This window comes from Hipposideros armiger, unplaced genomic scaffold, assembly GCF_001890085.2.
Source record: "Hipposideros armiger isolate ML-2016 unplaced genomic scaffold, ASM189008v1 scaffold_592, whole genome shotgun sequence".
NCBI lineage: Eukaryota > Metazoa > Chordata > Mammalia > Chiroptera > Hipposideridae > Hipposideros > Hipposideros armiger.
Window position 1 is genome coordinate 1,068,295 of NW_017731942.1, and position 19,302 is coordinate 1,087,596.

Sequence of the window (19,302 nt, forward strand, 5' to 3'; positions counted from 1 at the left end):
AATATGGATGGAACTAGAGAACATTATGCTAAGTGAAATAAGTCAGTCAGAGAAAGACAAATATCATATGATCTCACTTATACGTGGATTCTAAGGAACTGAATGGATGGGAGAAGTGGATGGAGATAGTCTCAGAGACACAGAGGAAGAACTGAGGGTTGCTAGTCGGGAGGGGGTGGGGATGAAGGAGAAGGGGAAGGGATGAGACAATACAATTGGGTAATTGTAATTTGACCGCAGGGATAGAAAAAGACAGTTCGAGGAATACAATCAATAATGTTGTAAGCATTTCTTAGGGGGCCAGATGGACCCATGTCCTTTTGGAGAGTCCACTTCATAGTTGATGTAGAGGCCTGACCACCGCATTGTATTTCTGAAACTGATGTTGAATAATACTGTATGTCAACGATAATTATATATACATATATAACCTCGGGATATGGAGTAGAGTGCGGGAACGGATTCAATGGAATTGTAATAGATAAGCGTGATATTGGGAGTGGGAGGGCAGTGGATGGGGGGAGGGGGATTGTTACTTTGTGAGGGTGAAAAGGGTAACTATTGCATTGTTCTGTACACCTGAAACTAACAATAAAAAAAAAAAAATACTAGCAGACCAAACGCTAGCAAACTAATAATGGTTAAAGGTTGAAAACTTGTTCTGTAAGATCAGGAACAAGACAAAGATGCTCACTGTCATCACTTTTATTCAGCATAGTACTGGAAGTCCTAACCAAAATAGTCAAACAAGAAAAGGCATCAGAATTGGAAAGGAAAAAGTAAAATTGTCTCTATTTGTAGATGACATGATTTTATGTACAGAAAGTCCTAAAGACTCCTTGAAAAAATTGTTAGATCTAATCAACAAATTCAGTAAAAAGTTTCAGGATACAAAGTTAACATATAAAAATCAGTAGTGTTTTTATACACTAACAATGAATTATCTGAAAGAGAAGTAAAATGATCCCATTTACAGTAGCATCAAAAACAATAAAATACTTAAGAATAAATTTAGCCAAGGAGGTTAAAAGATCTCTACACTAAAAACTAAAAGACACTGATGAAAGAAATAAAACACAAGTAAATGGAAAGATATCCTGTGTACATGAATTGGAAGAATTATTATTGTAAAAATGCCCATACTAACCAAAGCCATCTATAGATTCAATGCAATCCTTATCAAGACTCAAATGACATTTTTTACAGGGGTAGAAAAAAATAATCCTAAAATTTTTGTGGACCCACAGAAGACCCCAAAATAGCCAAAGCAATCCTGAGAAAGAAGAACAAAGGAGGCATCACACTTTATGATTTCAAACTATGTTATAAAGCTATAGTAATCAAAACAGTATGGTACTGGCATAAAAACAGAAATAGACCAATTACAGAATCAAGAGCCCAGAAAGAAACCCAAGCATATACAGTCAACTAATACTTGACAATGGAGCCAAGAATACTCAATGGAAAGAAGATAGTCTCTTCAATAAATGGTGCTGGGAAAATTGAATATTTGCATGTAAAAGAATGAAACTAGACCCCTATCTTACACCACTCACAAAATTAACTCTAAATGGATTAAAGACTTAGTAAGACTGAAAACAGTACTCTTAGAGGAAAACATAGAAAGAAGATCCTTGATGTGGTTCTTGGCAATGATTTTTTTGGATATGACACCTAAAGCAATAAGTAAAAAAATAAAAAATAAACAAGTCGGGATTACATCAAACTAAAAAGCTACACAGCAAAGGAAATGATTCACAAAATGAAAAGGCAGCCTATGGAATGGGAGAAAATATTTGCAAATCATAATAAGGGGTTAACATCCAAAATATATAAAAACCTCATACAACTCAATAGCAAAAAGCCCAAATAATACAATTAAAAAGTGGGCAGAGGACCTGAATGGACATTTTTCCAAAGTAGATATACAAATGGCCAGCCAATAAGTACATGAAAAGATGCTTAACATCACTGATCATCAGGGAAATGAAAATCAGAACCACAATGAGATATCATGTGCCTGTTAGAATGACTATTATCAAAATGACAAGAAATAAATGGTGGCATGGAAGTGAACAAAAGACAACCTTTGTGTGTACTGTTGATAGGATTGCAAATTGGTACAGCCTCTATGGAAAACAGTAAAAAGATTCTTCAAAAAAATAAAACTACCATATCATTGAGCAGTGCTACTTCTGGGTATATGTGTGACAGAAATGAAATCACTATGTCAAAGAGATATCTGCACTCCCATGTTAATTGCAGCATTATTTACCATAGCCAAGATATGGTAACCATCTTAGTGCCCATCAACAGGTGAATATATAAAGAGAATGTGGTATATATACAATGGAATGTGGTATACATACAATTTCCTTTTTTATTCAGCCTTAAAAAAGGAAATCCTGCCATTTGCGACAACATGGATGGACCTTGAGGGCATTACTCTAAGTGAAGTAAGTCAGAAAAAGACAAATACATTATCTCACATGTGAAATCTTAAACAAAAAAGAAAAAGAAAAATCAAACTCAAAAAAAAGAGTTCAAATTTGTGGTTACCAGAGGCAGAGGGTAGCTGTGGGAGCATTGGATAAATGTGTTCAAAAGGGTTAAACTTCGAGTTACAAGGTAAATAAATACTGGTGATATAATGTACAACATGATGACTACAGTTGTAAAAAAATGATGTAAACAGAGCCACTTTAAAATGGAGTCGGAGCTGCCTTCCCAGAGGAACTACCTTGTATAGTTTATGCCTCAAACCTTTGGAATGTTAAAGCAGGGCAAAATCATCTTTGGACTGAATCTAAATCAACATTGTGCCCCAAAGAACTGTTTGCAAAACCAAGGAAGCAGATACTATGCCTATCAGACTGAAAATTAAAAACATTCTTTAGAATTAACGTCACTATGCTAGCTTATCTGCACCAATGACTACAATCTATATTTAGAATATTCTCATTGCCCCCAAAAGAAATCCTTAACCTGTTAGCAGTAATTCCTCATTTCCCCTTATCTCCCAACTCCCAACCCCAGGCAGCCACTAATCTTTTGTCTCTATAAATGTGCCTATTCTGAACATTTCATATCTATGGAATCATATAATTCGGGCCCCTGTAAGTGTCTTCTTTCACTTACCATGATGTTTTCAAAAGGGTTATCCATATTGCAGCATGTATTAGAACTTCGTTCTTTATTGCTGAATAATATTCTGTTGTATGGACACTACATTTTATTTATCCATTCATCTAATAATCTGATAAATGAGTATTTGGATTGTTTCTACTTTTGGCTTAGAATAATGCTGCTATGAAATTCATATGCAAAATTTGTGTGGACATATTTTCAGTTTTCTATGGCATATATCTAGGAGTGGAATTGTTGGGTCATGGCCTAACTCTGTTTAACATTTTAATAAGCTGCCAGGTTGTTTCCAAAGTGGATGCACCATTTTATGTTCTCACCAGCAATATATAAGGATTCCAACTTCTCCACATCCTTCACAACAACTATAATTATTTGTCTTTTAAAAATTCTAGCTATCCTAATGTGTACCAGGTAGTATCTCCTTATGGTTTTGATTTGTATTTCCCTGATGACTAATAATATTGGGCATCTTTCATGTGCTTATTGGCCCTTTCTATATCTTTTAAAATTTTTATTCTTTATTAGTCTCAAGTATACAAAAGAACATACTGATTTAGATATTTACAACCCTCACAAGTGATAACCTCAAGTCTACTACCCATCTGACACTATACATAGCTATTAAAATACCATTGACTATAGTCCCTATGCTGTACTTTATATCCTGTGACTATAATATATATATATATTTTATATAAAAAAAATATATATATATATACATATATATATATTTTAAGATTTTATTGGGGAATTGGGGGAGGGGAACAGCATTGGAAAATCCGGGTAAGGGGAACAGACAAGTTGCTGTTGTTTTGTTCTTCAGTCTAGTTGTGGAGGATGTTGCTTTACTGGCCCATGTTGGTATCATCATTGCGCTCTTCCCGGGTGAGGCAGATCAGTCGCCGGCCTCTGGACGGCCACTTACAGTGGCTCTTGGCAGCTCACATTTGCTGCCAGCCACTTACGGCAGCCCACTGCAGCTTCACTGCAGCCTACGCAGTCGCCCAGCTCCAGGTCGAGCTGTTGTTCACCATTTTAGCAGTAGAGGGCAGTGTCACTGGCCCTCATGTGGGATCCGAACCGGGGCCCTCTGCTCAGAGCTGGTGTCCAAAGCCAGCTCTTAACCAACGTGCCACTTGGCCAGCCCTATATATATTTTTAATTATTGTTGACATTCAGTGTTATATTAGTTTCAGGTGTACAGCACAGTGATTAGGCATTTATGTCATCTATTAAATGATCTCCCCAATAAGTCCAGTACCTATCTGACACCCTGCGTAGTCTTTACAACATTATTTACTATATTCCCCATACTGTTTTTCACATCCCTGTGACTATTTTGTGGCTACAAATTTGTACTTCCTAATACCTTCACCTTTCGCACCTATCCTTTAAGCCCCCTCCCATCTAGCAACCATTAGTTTGTTCCCTGTATCTATGAGTCTATTTCAATTTTCTTTATTTTGTTCTTTAGATTCCACATATAAGTGAGATCATATGTGTGACTTTATTTCACTTAGCATAATATCCTTTAGGTCCATGTTGTTGCAAATGGTAAGATTCATTCTTTTTTAGGACAGCGTAATTATACAAATATACCACAATTTCTTTATCCAGTCGTCTATTGATAGGTATTTTGGTTGTTTCCATATCTTGGCTATTGTGAATAGTGCTGCAATAAACATAAGGGTGCATATATTTTTCGAATTAGTGTTTTGTCTTTGACTAAATACCCAGGAGTGGAATTGCTGGGTCATAAGGTAGTTCTATTTTTAATTTTTTGAGGAATCTCTATACTGTTTTCCATTGTGGCTGAACCAATTTACAATCCTACCAACAGTGCATAAAGGTTCCCTTTTCTCCACATCCTCGCCAACACTTGTTTGCTGATTTATTGATGATAGCCATTCCAACAGGAGTGAGGTGGTCTCTCATTGTGGTTTTTATTTGCATTTCTCTAATGACTAGTGATGTTGAGCATCTTTTCATGTCTATTGACCATCTGTATGTCCTCTTTGGAGAAATGTCTATTTAGGTCCTCTGCCCATTTTTTAAATTGAATTGTTTGTTTATTTTGGTGTTGAGTTGTATGATTTTTAAAATAAATTTTTAAATTTTCAAAATTTATTTTATTTTATTTATTAATCCCTTATCAAATCTACCATTGGCAAATATCTCTCCTATTCAGTAGAATGTCTTTTTGTTTTGTTGATGTTTGCTTTGCTGTGCAAAAACTTTTTAGTTTGATGTAGTCCCAATTGTTTATTTTTTGTTTTCCTGAGGAGATATATCAGTAAAAATATTATGAAGGGTAATGTCTCAGAGTTTACTTCCTATATTTTCTTCAAGGAGTTTTATGGTTTCAGGTCTTACATTTAAGTCTTTAATTCATTTTGAGTTTATTCTTTTTTTTTTTTTTGAATTGGGGAATTGAGGGAGGGGAACAGCCAAGTTGTCCTTCAGTCTTAGTTGTGGAGGGCGCAGCTAGCTCAGCTCCAAGTCCAGTCGCCATCCGGCTTCCTGTCAGCAGCTCACAGCTGCTTAACTCAAGGTGCCATGTGTTTAATCTTAGTTGCAGGTGGGCGCAGCCCATCATCCCATGCAGGAGTTGAACTGGCAACCTTATTGTTAGGAGCACATGCTTTCACCAGCTGAGCCAACCTGCCGCCTATTGGCAGCTCACCGGCAGCTCATCTCAGGCGTAGCTCACTGGCCCATGTGGGAATCCAACCGACGATCCTGTTGCTCAGAGCTCGCACTCTTTTTTTTAATTTTTTTTTTATTGGGGTATTGGGGAGATGGGAAGAGCACTGGGAAATCAGGGGAAGGGGAACAGACAAGTTGCTGTCGTTTTGTTCTTCAGTCTAGTTGTGGAGGACGTTGCTTCACTGGCCCAAGTTGGCACCATCATTGCGCTCTTCCCAGGTGAGGCAGATCAGTCGCCGGCTTCTGGACGGCCGCTCACTGCGGCTGCTGGCCGCTCACGCTGGCTGCTGGCTACACACGGTAGCCCATGTCAGCCCACTGCCACAGGGGGCTGCAGCCTACGCCGTCGCTGGCGACTCACAGCAGCCCAGCTCCAGGTTGAGCTGTTGTTCAGCATCTTAGCTGTGGAGGGCAGTGTCACTGTCCCTCATATGTGGGATCCGAACCGGGGCCCTCTGGCGTCCCAAGCCAGTTCTTAACCATTGCACCACTCAGCCGGCCCTTTTTTTTTTTTTCTTTCAGAGCTCGCACTTTTAACCAACTGAGCCACTCGGCTGGCCCCTGAGTTTATTCTTGTATTTGGCATAAGAAGGTGGTCCAGTTTAATTTTTTTGCATGTTTCTGTCCAGTTATCCCAGCATTATTTATTAAATATACTCTTTTTACCCCAATGTAAATTCTTGCTACTTTTGTTATAGATTAAATGACCAAATAGGTATGGATTTATTTCTGGACTCTATTCTTTTCCACTGATCTATGTGTCTGTTTTTATGCCAATACCATGCTATTTTGATTACTATAGCCTTTTAGTATAATTTGATGTCAGATAGCATGATATCTCCAGCTTTGTTCTTATTTCTCAGGATTGCCATGGCTAGTCAGGGTCTTTTATTGTTCCGTATAAATTTTAGGATTATTTGTTTTAGTTCTGCAAAAAACACCATTAGTATTTTGATAGGGATTGAATCTGTATATTGCTTTGGGTAGTATGGACATTTTAACTATATTATTCTTCCTATTCATGAGCTTGGTATATGTTTCCATTTATTTGTATCTTCTATAATTCTCTTCAATGCCGCATAATTTTCTGAGCACAGGTCTTTTACTTCTTTGATTAAATTTATTGCTAAGTATTGTATTTTATTTATTTATTTTTGGATGCAATTGTCAATGGAATTGTTTTCTTAATTTCTCTTTCAGATAGTTCGTTATTGGTGTATAAAAAATGCAACCAATTTTGAATATTAATTTTGTATGCTGCTATTTTACCAAATTCATTTATCAATTCTAATTGTTCTTTGGTGGAATCTTTGGAGTTCTCTATATATAGTATGTCATCTGCAAATAATGACAATTTTCCTTCCTCCTTTCCAATTTGGTTGCCTTTTATTTCTTTTTCTTGTCTGAATGCTGTGACTAGAACTTACAGTACTACCAGTACTATGTTGAATAAAAGTGGTGAAAGACAAAACCTTGTCTTGTTCCTGATGTTAAGGGCAATGCTTTTAGCTTTTCCCCATTGAGTATGATATAGCTATGGGTTTGTCATATAAGGCCTTTATTATGTTGAGATATGTTCCCTGTATTTCCACTTTGCTGAGAGTGTTTATCATAAATGGATGTTGGATCTTGTCAAGTGCTTTTTCTGCATCTGTTGATATGACCATATGATTTTTATTTTTCATTTTATGTGATGTATCACATTAATTGATTGGTGGATATTGAACCAACCTTGCATACCAGAAATGAATCCCACTTGATTGTGGTGTATGATCTTTTTAATGTATTGCTGAATTCAGTTTACTAATATTTTGTTGAGGATTTTTGCATCTATGTTCATTGGGGATAGTGGCCTATAGTTTTCTTTTTGTGTAATGTCTTTGTCTGGTTTTGGAATCAGGGTAAGGTGGCCTTGTAAATGAGTTTGGGAGCCTTTCCTCCTCCTGGATTTTTAGGAATAGTTTGAGAAGAATAGGTGTTAATTGTTTTTTGAATGTTTGGTAAAATTCACCTGTGAAGCCATCAGATCCAGGGCTTTTATTAGTTGAGAACTTGTTGATTACTGATTCAGTTTCATTGATAGTAATCAGTTTGTTCAGATTTTCTGTTTCTTCTTTATTCAGCTTTGGAAGATTGTATGCTTGTAGGAATTTATCCATTTCTTCCAGTTTGTCCAATTTGTTGGCATATACTGTATTTCCCCACGTATAAGACGCTCCCATATATAAGATGGACCTTAATTTTGGGGCCCGAAATTTGAAAAAAAATGTATTACATAAAGTTATTGAACTCAAGTTTTATTCATCATAAAATTCATACAACTCCTCATCTCTGTCAAAACTCCCAACCATTAGCTTGTCCTCATCTGTGTCTGATGACGAATCACTGTCTTCATACATTGCCTTGTCCTCAGTTCCATCCATGGCATTTGAAATGCCATGCTTCCTAAATGACTCGACTACGATCTACAACAACCCAGTTTTTAGACCCCAGATTTTTCGAAAAGGGGTGAGTCTTATACATGGGGAAATACGGTAGTTTTTTGTAGTATTTTTCTTTAAAATTTTTGTATTTCTGTGGTGTTGGTTGTCACATCTCATTCATTTGTAATTTCATTTATTCGATGAACATGGTTAAAGGTTTGTCAGTTTTGTTTATTTTTTCAAAAATAAACCAGCTCTTGGTTTCATTGATCTTGTCTTTTTTTTTTTTTTCTATTTCATTTACTTCCACTCTGATCTTTATTATTTCCGCCTGTACTCACTTTGGGCTTTGCTTGTTTTTTTTTTGTTCCCTTAGGTGTAAANATAAACCAGCTCTTGGTTTCATTGATCTTTTTTTTTTTTTTTTTTTTTAATTTTTAGTTTCTATTTCATTTACTTCCACTCTGATCTTTATTATTTCCGCCTGTACTCACTTTGGGCTTTGCTTGTTTTTTTTTTGTTCCCTTAGGTGTAAATTTAGACTGTTTTCTTGTTTCTCTAGGTAGGCCTGCATGCTATGAATTTCTCTCTTAGGACTGCTTTTATTGTGTCCCATAGATTTTGGGTTATTGTGTTTTCATTTCATTTTCATTTGTCTGAAGATGTCTTTTGATTTCTTGATCTCATTGCTGACCCATTCATGATTTAGTAGCATGTTAATTAGTCTCCATGTGTTTGTGTGTATTTGTTTTTTTTTCTTTCTTGTCATTGATTTCTAGTTTTATACCATTGTGGTCAGAGAAGACTCTTGATATGATTTCAGTCTTCTTAAATTTGTTGAGACTTGTTTTGTGGCCTCATATGTGGTCTGTCTTGGAAAATGTTCCATGTGCACTTGAGAAGAATGTATATTCTGCTGTTTTGTGGTGAAATACTCTGAAAATATCAATGAAATACACTTGCTGTATTGTGTTATTTAAGGCCACTGTCTCCATGTTGATTTTCTGTCTGGAAGATGTATCCCTTGGTGACAGCGGGTGTTGAAGTCCTCAACTATGATAGTGTTACTGTTGATCTCTGTCTTCATGTCAGTCAGTATCTCTTTTATATATTTAGGTGCTCCTATATTGGGTGCATAAATGTTTACTAAAGTGATATCCTCTTGTTGGATTGATCCCTTCATTATTATATAATGTCTTTGTTTCTTATTATATTCTCTATTTTAAAGCCTATTTTGTCTGATATAAGAATTGCTGCCCCAGCTTTTGTCTCGTTTCCATTTGCATGAAATATCTTTTTCTATCCTTTACTGTCAGTGTGTGTGTTTCTTTTGATCTGGGAGGGGAAAGAGGGGGCAGTGGGTCTCTTGTAGACAGCATATGCAGGTGTCTTATATTCTTTTTAAGATTTTATTGGGGAATCAGGGGAAGGGTATCACGTCCCGTGTGACAAGGGCTGGGGGACTCGAGGAGGGGCAGCGAAGGGTTAAGAAATCACAAGAGTCAAAAGTAGAGCTTCTGTGGTCCAGGGGTCTGGTCTCTGCAGACTGAGAGAGCCCTAATATTGGCAGGCGTAAAGCTTTTATTTACAAAGGTCACAAAGAGGTCAATTTGAATATCTATACCCAGTTAATTGATTCAGTTAGACTGGCAGCTGCTTCACCCGAAACTCATTGTGATTAAGCAGGAGACCATTCCCTCGGATCTTAGCTTTCCAAGACACTTCCTTATGACTTCAAAGGATTAGTGCGCAGGAGCATTCTAATCGGCAGCTGCAAGGTGACAGAAGGGGAACAGACAAGTTGCTGTCCTTTTGTTCTTCAGTCTAGTTGTGGAGGACATTGTTTCATTGGCCCATGTTGGTATTATCATTGCGCTCTTCCCGGGTGAGGCAGATTGGTCGCTGGCCTCTGGACGGCTTCTCACAGAGGCTCGTCGCAGCTCACACTAGCTGCTGACCACACACAGTAGCTTATGGCAGCCCACCGCAGCAGGGGCTGCAGCCTACTCCATCGCCATCGACTCACAGCAGCCCAGCTCCAGGTCGAACTGTTGTTCACCATTTTAGCTGTAGAGGGCAGTGCTACTGGCCCTCATGTGGGATCCGAACCGGGGCCCTGCTGCTCAAGCTGGCATCCCAGGCCAGTTCTTAACCAACGCGCCACTTGGCCGGCTCTATTTTTTTATCTATTCAGTTACCCTATGTCTTTTGATTGGAGCATTTAACCCATTTACTTTTAAAGTGATTATTGACAGGCACACAGTTGTTGCCATTTTATTCATATTTTTTATCTTGGTGTTTTGTTTCCTTTTTTCTTCTGCTTAATGGAATCCTTTTAACATTTCTTGTAATACTGGGTTGATGGTAATGAATTCCTCTAGATTTTTCTTATCTGGGAAATTATTTATGTGTCCTTGAATTTTAAATGATAGCCTTGCTGGGTAGAGCAGTCTTGGTTTGTAGGTCCTTGTTTTTAATTTGAATATTTTCTGCAATCCCTTCTGGCCTGCAAAGTTTCTATTGAGAAATGAGTTGCTAGTCTTATGGGAGCACCCTTGTAAGTAACTAGTTGTCTTTCTCTTGATGCTTTAGGATTCTCTCTTTGTCTTTAACCTTTGCCATTTTAACTGTGGTGTGTCTTGATATGGGCCTGTTTGGGTTCATCTTGTTTGGGACTCTCTGCGCTTCCTACGCTTGTATGTCATGTTCCTCTACCAGGTTAGGGAAGTTTTCAGTCATTATTTGTTCAAATTGGTTCTCAATCCCTTGCGTCCTGTCTTCTCCTTCTGGTACTCTTATAATGAATATTGTTGCATTTGATAGTGTCTCACAGGTCCCTTAAACTATCTTTGTTTTTTTCATTCTTTTTTTCTTTTTGTTGTTCCAATGGATGTATTTTGCTACCTTGTCTTCTAAATCGCTGATTTCATCTTCTGCTTCATCTAATCTGTTGGTGATCCCTCCTAGTATATTGTTCCTTTCAGTTATTGTATTCTTTATTACTGACTTGGTTCCCCGCCCCCATGGTTTCTGAGTTCTTTATGCTAGTTATCTCTTTGTTGATGTTCTCACTAAGTTCCTTAAACATTCTTATTATCTGTGTTTGAAACTGGTAGGTTGGTTGCCTCCATTTTATTTAGCTCTATTTCTGGAGGTTCCTCCTGTTCATTTATTTGGGATATATTTCTTTGTTTCCTCATTCTGGCTGCCTCTGTGTGTTTGCTTCTATGTATTAGGTAGATCTCCTATGTCTCTCAGTCTTTGCTGGGTGGCCTTACATAGTACGTGTCCTGTGTGTTCCAATGGCACAGGCTCCATAATCACCTGTGTGTGTGTTCCAGGAGTGTCCCTTCAGTGTGTTGTGTGCGCTCTCCTGTTGTAGTGGAGCCTTTATTGTTTTGGCACATCACTGAGTGGGATTGACTCCCAGGCTGACTGACTGAGGATTGGCTATGCCCACAGTGTATGAGCTGCTGTGTGTGGGCTGACCCCTCAGAGGAGGCTTTGCCCATGCAGGCTGTTGTGTCTGTTGAGACCCCCCCACTTTGGGTGTGCCGCTTGTGGGACTAACCAGGTAGTGCTGTGGTGTGGTCTGAGGCTGGCCTCTGTGTGGTTTTTTTGGTGTCTCTTGGGAGGGGCTCCCTTGCAGGGCAATTTCAGCCATGGCTCTGACTTGCCTGTGGCTACCTGGTAGGAGCCAAAGAGCTATATGTGGTTGGCAGCTGTCTCTGCTGGAACTGGAGTTATGTGAGTGTGACCTCTTTGTGAACCGAGGCTGGCTTCCATCAGTATTGGACCTGGGGCAACTTAGCAAAAACTCACGGTCCCCTAATTCTATTGCTACCTGCCAGGAGCCCATAAGGCTTAACTGTTGAAAGAGCCTCCTTAGGTGCATGGACCAGGCTCTTTGACCCGGAGCTGAGAGCATCCTTTGGTAATGCAGCCCTGCCTGGGTAGGGTGGAGTCTCAGGGAGTCATGAGATGTGGGTGATGGTTTTCACAAGTTCATGCAGATTCAGTTCTTGCACCGATGCCTGGCCTGTGACCACTTTGCACAGCTCCCTAGAACACATAGCCAGCCACTGCTCTCCTTGAGGCAATTCCTGGCCTGTGACCACTTCTCAAAACGTCCTTAGAACACTGCAGCTAGCTACTGCTTGCTGCAGGCTTGCAAATCCCCAAGAGCTGCCCAAGAGTGGCTGCAGCGCTGGTCTTAGGTTATACCGCCCACCAGCAAACATTTCTGAGGCCACCATGGGCCGTCCATTACTACATAAAGGCCTCCACAGCCTGTGGGGGTGGGGCCAGCGGCCTAGCAGTGAAGACTGTCCGAGGTATTGTAGCACCAGCTGTGCTGCGGGGCTTGGGAACTTAGGGCATCACCAAGGTGGTGCACACACACACATTCTACCAGACCAGTGTGGTCCCAGACTTTGTCCTTTGGGGGAGAGCTCAGCACAGAAAAGATGGCATCATTCTGTAAGACTACATGTGGGTCAGGCTCCACACAGGGATAATAATGGCCCCTGTCCCTCCAGCCTTTTCCCCAAAGTCACACAATTCAGTCTTACCCTGTATGTGTCTGGGCCTCTTGAGTTGCCACCCCTCCACCAGAGAGCAGGTGAGTGTTTGTAGGCAAATGAGTCTGTGTCCAGGCTCTGTAAGAGGGCCTCTGGGTTTCCAGCTGTCTTCCATCTCACCGGCACAGGCAGATAGAGTCCTCTCTGACTTTCACTGCCAGATGTGGGAACTCCTCTTCCTAGCACAGGACCTCTGATCTGGGGATCTCTGCCACTAAGGTTTCCCTCCCAGCATTCAACCACTCCCTGTGGGTTTGGGCTCAGTCCGTTTCACATCTCTGCCCCTCCTACCAGTCTTAATGTGGCCTCTTCTTTATATCCTTAATTATAAGGATTGTGTTCAGCTAGTGTTCAGATGATTCTTAAGGTAAATTGTTCTGTAATTTATTTGTAGTTTTGTTGTGATCCTGGGAGGCAGCAGATACAGTGTTTACCTAATCTGCCATCTTGGACTCACCTCCTCAGGTCTGCGTTTTTAAAACCACTCCTTAGGAGCCCTGTGGGCAAGGACTCATGGGGTGAGACCAATTTGGAAGCTGTTGCAGGGGCTCATCCTTGAGTTGGAGTGGGTTTGTATATCTTTTTTAGAGAAATGTCTATTCAGATCCTTGACCCATTTTATAATTAGGCTGTCTTTTCAATTTCCTGATGGTGTCCTTTGAAGCACACAAACTTTTAATTTTGATGAAGCCTCAGTACAAAGTCAGGTCAGGCACCCCCTGACTACAAAGCTCTCCCACTGCATTTCTTGCTTTTGAGCCCTGACCCTTAGTTCCCGCATTCTCACAGCTAATGTCCTTTCTGCCCTCTTCCCAGGGATGGTTGCAGAGGAGTACAATGCCTTCTTCTACTCGCTGGTATCCCAGGACACACAGGAAATGGCCTACTCAACCAAGCGGCAGAGGTTCCTGGTAGACCAGGGCTATAGCTTTAAGGTATGTGTCCATTTGGTGTCTGGTAAGAGTGGGACCACAGCTTTTTTTGTACCCAGGCCTCCAGGAGAAGTGGGGCCACTGTTCGCACCAGTGTGGCACAGAGCTCAGGCAGGTGCAGAGCATTAGGGGGCTTGAGGCCCTGTTGCAGACTCCCTTTGTCTTTGCATGATTGCAGGGGACTTTGAGGGAGAATATTGTGCAGGATCTCCTCCTGCCTCCAGCTTCCCACAGTGAATGGTCAAAGGAGGGGGCCTCTGAAGCAAAAGGCTGGAATCTCTGCTTGTTAACTTTTTACAGTTGTCCTGTGCAGAGACCGTTAGATGTTGGGAGGGACATGTGCAAGCCTCTTAGGACTTGAGGTGCTATGTAAGTCTGAGCCCCTGGGTTATTTTCTCAGGGGGTGCCCCCTCCAGATAGCTGGTACAGCTCTTCCCAGGTGGTAAGCTGGGCCTCACAGACATCAGAGCCATTCAGTGTACAAATCCGGTATTTGAATAACTTGCAAAATTCTAAAGCTTTGTCTAATTTTCACTGGCTGGGCTTTTGCTTTTTTTCCTGCTGACACAAATAGTTTCTATCAGGATTTAGTTCCCAAGGGTTTTTATTTGTGAGGGTGGGTGGAGGATGCTGGAAGCAGGGTACTGAAAGGACTTCACTAGAACTTGTGTATACACATTCCCAGGTTCTTGATTTGAGGAAGACTGGGCTGCCTTGTCAGACACTTTCGAGTGTATCTTTCTGTAAACTGATGAGAACGTATTGCTAGCCTTAGACAAGAGGACTGGGTTGTCTGAGGCCTCCTCCTTTAGCCAGAGGCAGTGACACTTCCAGACTCCTCATGTTGGGCCAGAGGACAGGACTCTTGGGACAGTGAAGGATTTGCATTGTGACCTTTATATATAAAAGTATGTGCTGATGACATCATTCCTGCCTCCTGATGCCTCGGACAGTCATAGTGGTCGGAGAAGCATGGAGTGAGTAAGTGCGGTGGGTTCTTGAAGGGTGAGCTCGACAAAAAGGCACCTAAGCACTGGCTGTCGGTGTTGGCAGGAGCAGCCTTGGTCTCCCTCACCTTCAGTAGTGCCATTGAGAGCGGCCGGGTTAGAATTCCCAGAGTCGTGACCCTGGTGGGGTGACCAGGCCAGGGCAAGAGGTGTCCCATGCCTATACTCCGGATGTGTAACCACCGGAAGGGCTCAGCCAGATCCTGCTTCTAGAAATATTCTTTTAATTAAAATTACGAGAAGAATTAAAAGAGAGGAAAACGTTCCCTTTACACAAGCAATCCCAGCTTTCTGCAGGGATAAGTAGGCCTTGTAGTAGTAAGTTATCCCCAAAGAAAGGAACACCAGGTCTTCTATCTTCTCGCTTTTTTAGAAAAATCCTTGTAAGTCCATTCTCGTCACTTTGTTATTTCTAAGTGCTCCCTCCTGCTGGAAGCCCTGGGTCCAAGCCGGGAGGTGGAAGCCCCTTCTCAGGGGCAGCAGGCTGTGCAGTCTAGTCTCTGATACCTTCCTTTCCCTGGTGCAAGATGGGAAAACTACCAGAGTATGAGTTTCAAGTTTTCCAAGATCCCTGTGGGTCTTCCATAAATGGTCATTTAGTAGCTGTGTGTTGGGAGCAGATTTCTCTAGCATCTTTGTAACCGTTCCTGCCTCGCAGTCGTTGAGAATGCTCCTTGTTGATGGTGGCTGCTGAAGCTAGTCTCTGGACTGCCCAGAGGAGCTGTCCGCTGTCAGCTCCCTACTCTGCCAGGCCTGAGGGAAAGAACCCAGGGGACAGGGGGTGGGGTCAAGGGAGAGAAAACAAGAGGACATGTCGCCTGCTGGTTTTGGCTCTGCAGGTGATCACAAAGCTTGCTGGCATGGAGGAGGAAGAGTTGGCATTCTCGACGAAAGAGGAACAACAGCAGCTCTTACAGAAAGTCCTGGCAGCCACTGACTTGGACGCGGAGGAAGAGGTGGTGGCAGGAGAATTTGGCTCCAGATCCAGTCAAGTGAGTGGGTGGGGCTTCAGGTGTCAATTCCCCCTAAGGACCGAATTCTTAGACACCCAAATGTGCGTTCGCGCGCGCACGTGTGTGTGTGTGTGTGTGTGTGTGTGCGCGCGCATGCAATTTCCTGAAAAACTTGGAAAACACAGGCAACTATAGAGAAGAGGATAGTAATAACCCGTTAACTATTGGTGTGACCTTCCTTCTGTACATACTGTTTCACATGGCTTAGCCCACGGTGGCTGTAATTGGATTCCTGCTCTGTTCATGTAACAGTTGGTGTAAGTATGTTAGTATTTTGATGTTGGAGCCCAGGATGCAAACATGACCGCAGGCTCTCACTGAAGTGGCTGCAGGAAGGACTGGGACGGGCTTGGGCTGCCGCTCTTGCTTGGGCCTGGGCAAGTTGTTTCATCTCAGATTTCCCCCTCAGTCATGGGGATGAGCCTTCAGCTTGTAAGACAGGTCTGATGCTAAACTCATATTGTAGTTTCAACACTTACTTTGAAAAATTTAGAGTGTTCTGAAAATACTTATCTTCTCATTTATTCTGCAAATATTATTGAATGTCTACTGTGTGCCAGGCCAATACAATATGGTATAATTAATGCAAGTGTCATTATGAGGAATTATCAGGCCTTCCAAGGAAAAAAGTACAGTTTAGGTAGGTGCTCTGGAAATGAATCGGTATTAGAGCCAAAAGGTGAGCAATGACTGGAACAAGGAGAGCCAGCATCGCCTAGGGGTATGCTGCCATTCCTGCTACCTGAGATCTTCTCCTCTCAGACCCAGGGTGGGGACTCGATCTCTCTCTAGCACCCGACACGCAAGCCCCACAGAAACTTCCTGCCTCTGACCGTGTCCTGAGGTGAGGTCTATCAGTCCCACCTCACAGGGTCACCAAGTCAGGCTGTCGTAGGCATTACCGCTCTTTAAGAGCTGTGTGATCTTATACAAGTTACTTAACCTCTCTGTGTTTCAGTTTCCTCTTCTGCGAGATGGGGATTACAGTGGTTGTGAGGATTAGATAAGTTAATACATGTAAATACTGCCTAGAACCATGCCTGAAACATAGTAAGTGGTTAATAAATGTTAATTAAAAATAAAATTTGTTAAACTTACCAATTTTATAAACTTTTTATAAATGTTATAAAAGGACTGTCTTTCCCCCTGGAAACTGACAGTGGGTCGGGTCCCCCACAGGTGTCTCGGCGCTTTGGCACAATGAGCTCCATGTCTGGGGCCGACGATACTGTGTACATGGAGTACCATTCGACTAGGAGCAGGGCTGCCACCAAGCACGTGCACCCACTGTTCAAGCGCTTCCGGAAGTGACATCCATGGAGTCATGTAGGCGAAGGCTGGGTGCTCAGACCAACACTGGAAAAGGGATTTTCAATGTAACATTTTCTTTCCATTTCTATATTCATGTGCTTTCCTCTAGCATTGGCCAAACTGATGTAGATTCAGTATCTGTTGACTGTGTGGAAGAAATTGCATCAAGAACTTGGTTCTATCTTCATGAATCATACAGGGCGGACTATATTTTTTGATCTTTTCAAACTTGAAAAGTTTGTAGTCATACAGGGGAGTAGTCATTCCTGTATATAAAAATTTGTAATATTTAAGGTGTATTTGTCTTAATGTTCTACTGAATAAACAAATGGACCATTTAATCATGTTCGTTATCGATGTCCTTACGCCTTGTCATATGCATGGGTCATATCTGGATGACAAACCTCCATCAAGGCCCCACTTTATAGGTGGAGGAGTGAGATGGAGCCCATATGGCCTCAGGAAGCAACTGGGTGGAGGTGTTGACGGGCCAGGCCCCGGAGCTGGGGGTAGGTGGTCCAGGCGGAAGGACGAACTTGAGCAGTTTGCAGTGCTGCCTGCACTGTGGACACCCACAGTGTGTAGGTCCTGTAGTTCATCTGAAGATCATCATCTCCTTAGAAAACCACAGTGCACATAGCTCCTGGTAGTTGATCTTCTCTGAGTGAATGACCTCTTATTTCTCTCCCAGAATACATTTCTGGTATTTGTGGGAGACTGGATTCCTCTTCTAATAGCATCTTACTCTAAAAACCCTTGGGTCTTTAATGGCTAGTTTCTTTATTCTGGAAAATGTCTTTGGGCTGTTTTTCTGTTGTTCCTGATATGAAAGAAAAGGTGTTAAGGAAAAGACAGACAAAGCAGGATTGCTCCCTAAAAGAAAGACACACAGGGCCGGCCGAGTGGCTCAGTTGGTTAAAAGTTAGCTTAAGAGCGCAAGCTCTGGGGAACAGGGCTGCCAGTTCGATTCCCACATGGGCCAGTGACGCTGCGCCTGAGCTGAGCTGGTGCTGAGCTGCCAACAGGTGGCAGGATGGCTCAGCTGGTGAGAGCACATGCTCCTAACAACAAGACTGCCTGTTCGATGGCGGTCTACACCCGCCCGCAACTAAGACTGAACTCGGCACCTTGAGCTGAGCTGCTACCTGGATTGCTCAGTGGATAGAGAGTGTGCTCTTAACAACAAGGCTGCTGGTTCGACTCCCACATGGGATGGTGGCTATGCCCACCCGCAACTAAGATTGAACACAGCACCTTGAGCTTAGAGGCCACGAGCTGCCAACGGCCAGCCAGATGGTGACTGGCGCCCTCCACAACTAAGATTGAAGAACAACAACTTGGCTGGTCTCCCTCCCCAAACCCCCTCCCCGCCCCCCAAGGAAAAGAAAAACATACAGGCATAGGTCATGAAGACAAACGTGTTATTTTGCAATGGAGGCTCATTCTGATAGGCAGCAGTATTGACACCTGGGGAGTGTTGAAAGCCCGTGCTAAATATAAATAAGGCCTGTAAATTTGGGGTCCCTGCCCACCCCTACAGCTCTGCACCAGCCTTTCATTCCCGTAGTCAGTGCCCTCAGCCTGTATGGCTGCTGAAGCAGCCACTGACCAACTCTGGGAAGAAGACTGTCCATTCTGTCAGGAGTACTTTGAAGCAAGAGTCACCTTCCTGAATCCTACTTTGCTGAGGGGCCTTTTGGGGCCAGACAGCCTGGCCGTGAAAACCCTGGAAGAGTCCTGAGCAGTCAGCCCTGAGGCTTCTGCTCAGGAATGTAGATGCTGAGGCCTGCACACCTACCCATCACATCCCAGAGGGCTGGCACCTCCTGTTTCTCATTCCCTACCGTGTCTCCTGACAATGCTGGATTTTAACTGTGATCCTGGAAGACGGACTGTTAAAGAAATCCTCTATCTTTTGTAATCTGGAAAACAGCTTACTGCAAAGAACCACCCTTCACATATGGCTTAGATAGGACTCAGGGCTACCCCTGTTTACCTGTGACAAGGCCAGACACATGCCTTCTAAATTCCCATTGTTTGGGGCTGGCCAAGTGGCACGTTGGTTAAGAGCTGGCTTGGGATGCCAGCTCTGAGCAGCAGGGCCCCGGTTCGGATCCCACATGAGGGCCAGTGACACTGCCCTCTGCAGCTAAGATGGTGAACAACAGTTTGACCTGGAGCTG

At 42.3% G+C, this 19,302-nt stretch overlaps 1 protein-coding gene across 2 annotated transcripts in view; it reads left to right on the top strand.

The window, feature by feature from the left end:
* Nucleotides 1-17,460, top strand: part of ERCC3 (ERCC excision repair 3, TFIIH core complex helicase subunit) — a 45,419-nt gene extending 27,959 nt beyond the window's left edge. Inside the window, exons 13-15 of one of the 2 annotated variants that reach the window (XM_019624551.1) lie at nt 13,673-13,791; nt 15,635-15,787; nt 16,988-17,460. In XM_019624551.1, the coding sequence (XP_019480096.1) occupies nt 13,673-13,791; nt 15,635-15,787; nt 16,988-17,119 (404 nt within the window). In that variant the 3' untranslated portion in view covers nt 17,120-17,460. Of the gene's footprint in view, nt 1-13,670; nt 13,792-15,634; nt 15,788-16,987 lie in introns of those variants that run through there. The other variant, XM_019624552.1, reaches the window with a different exon arrangement.
* Nucleotides 17,461-19,302: the final 1,842 nt, after the last annotated feature.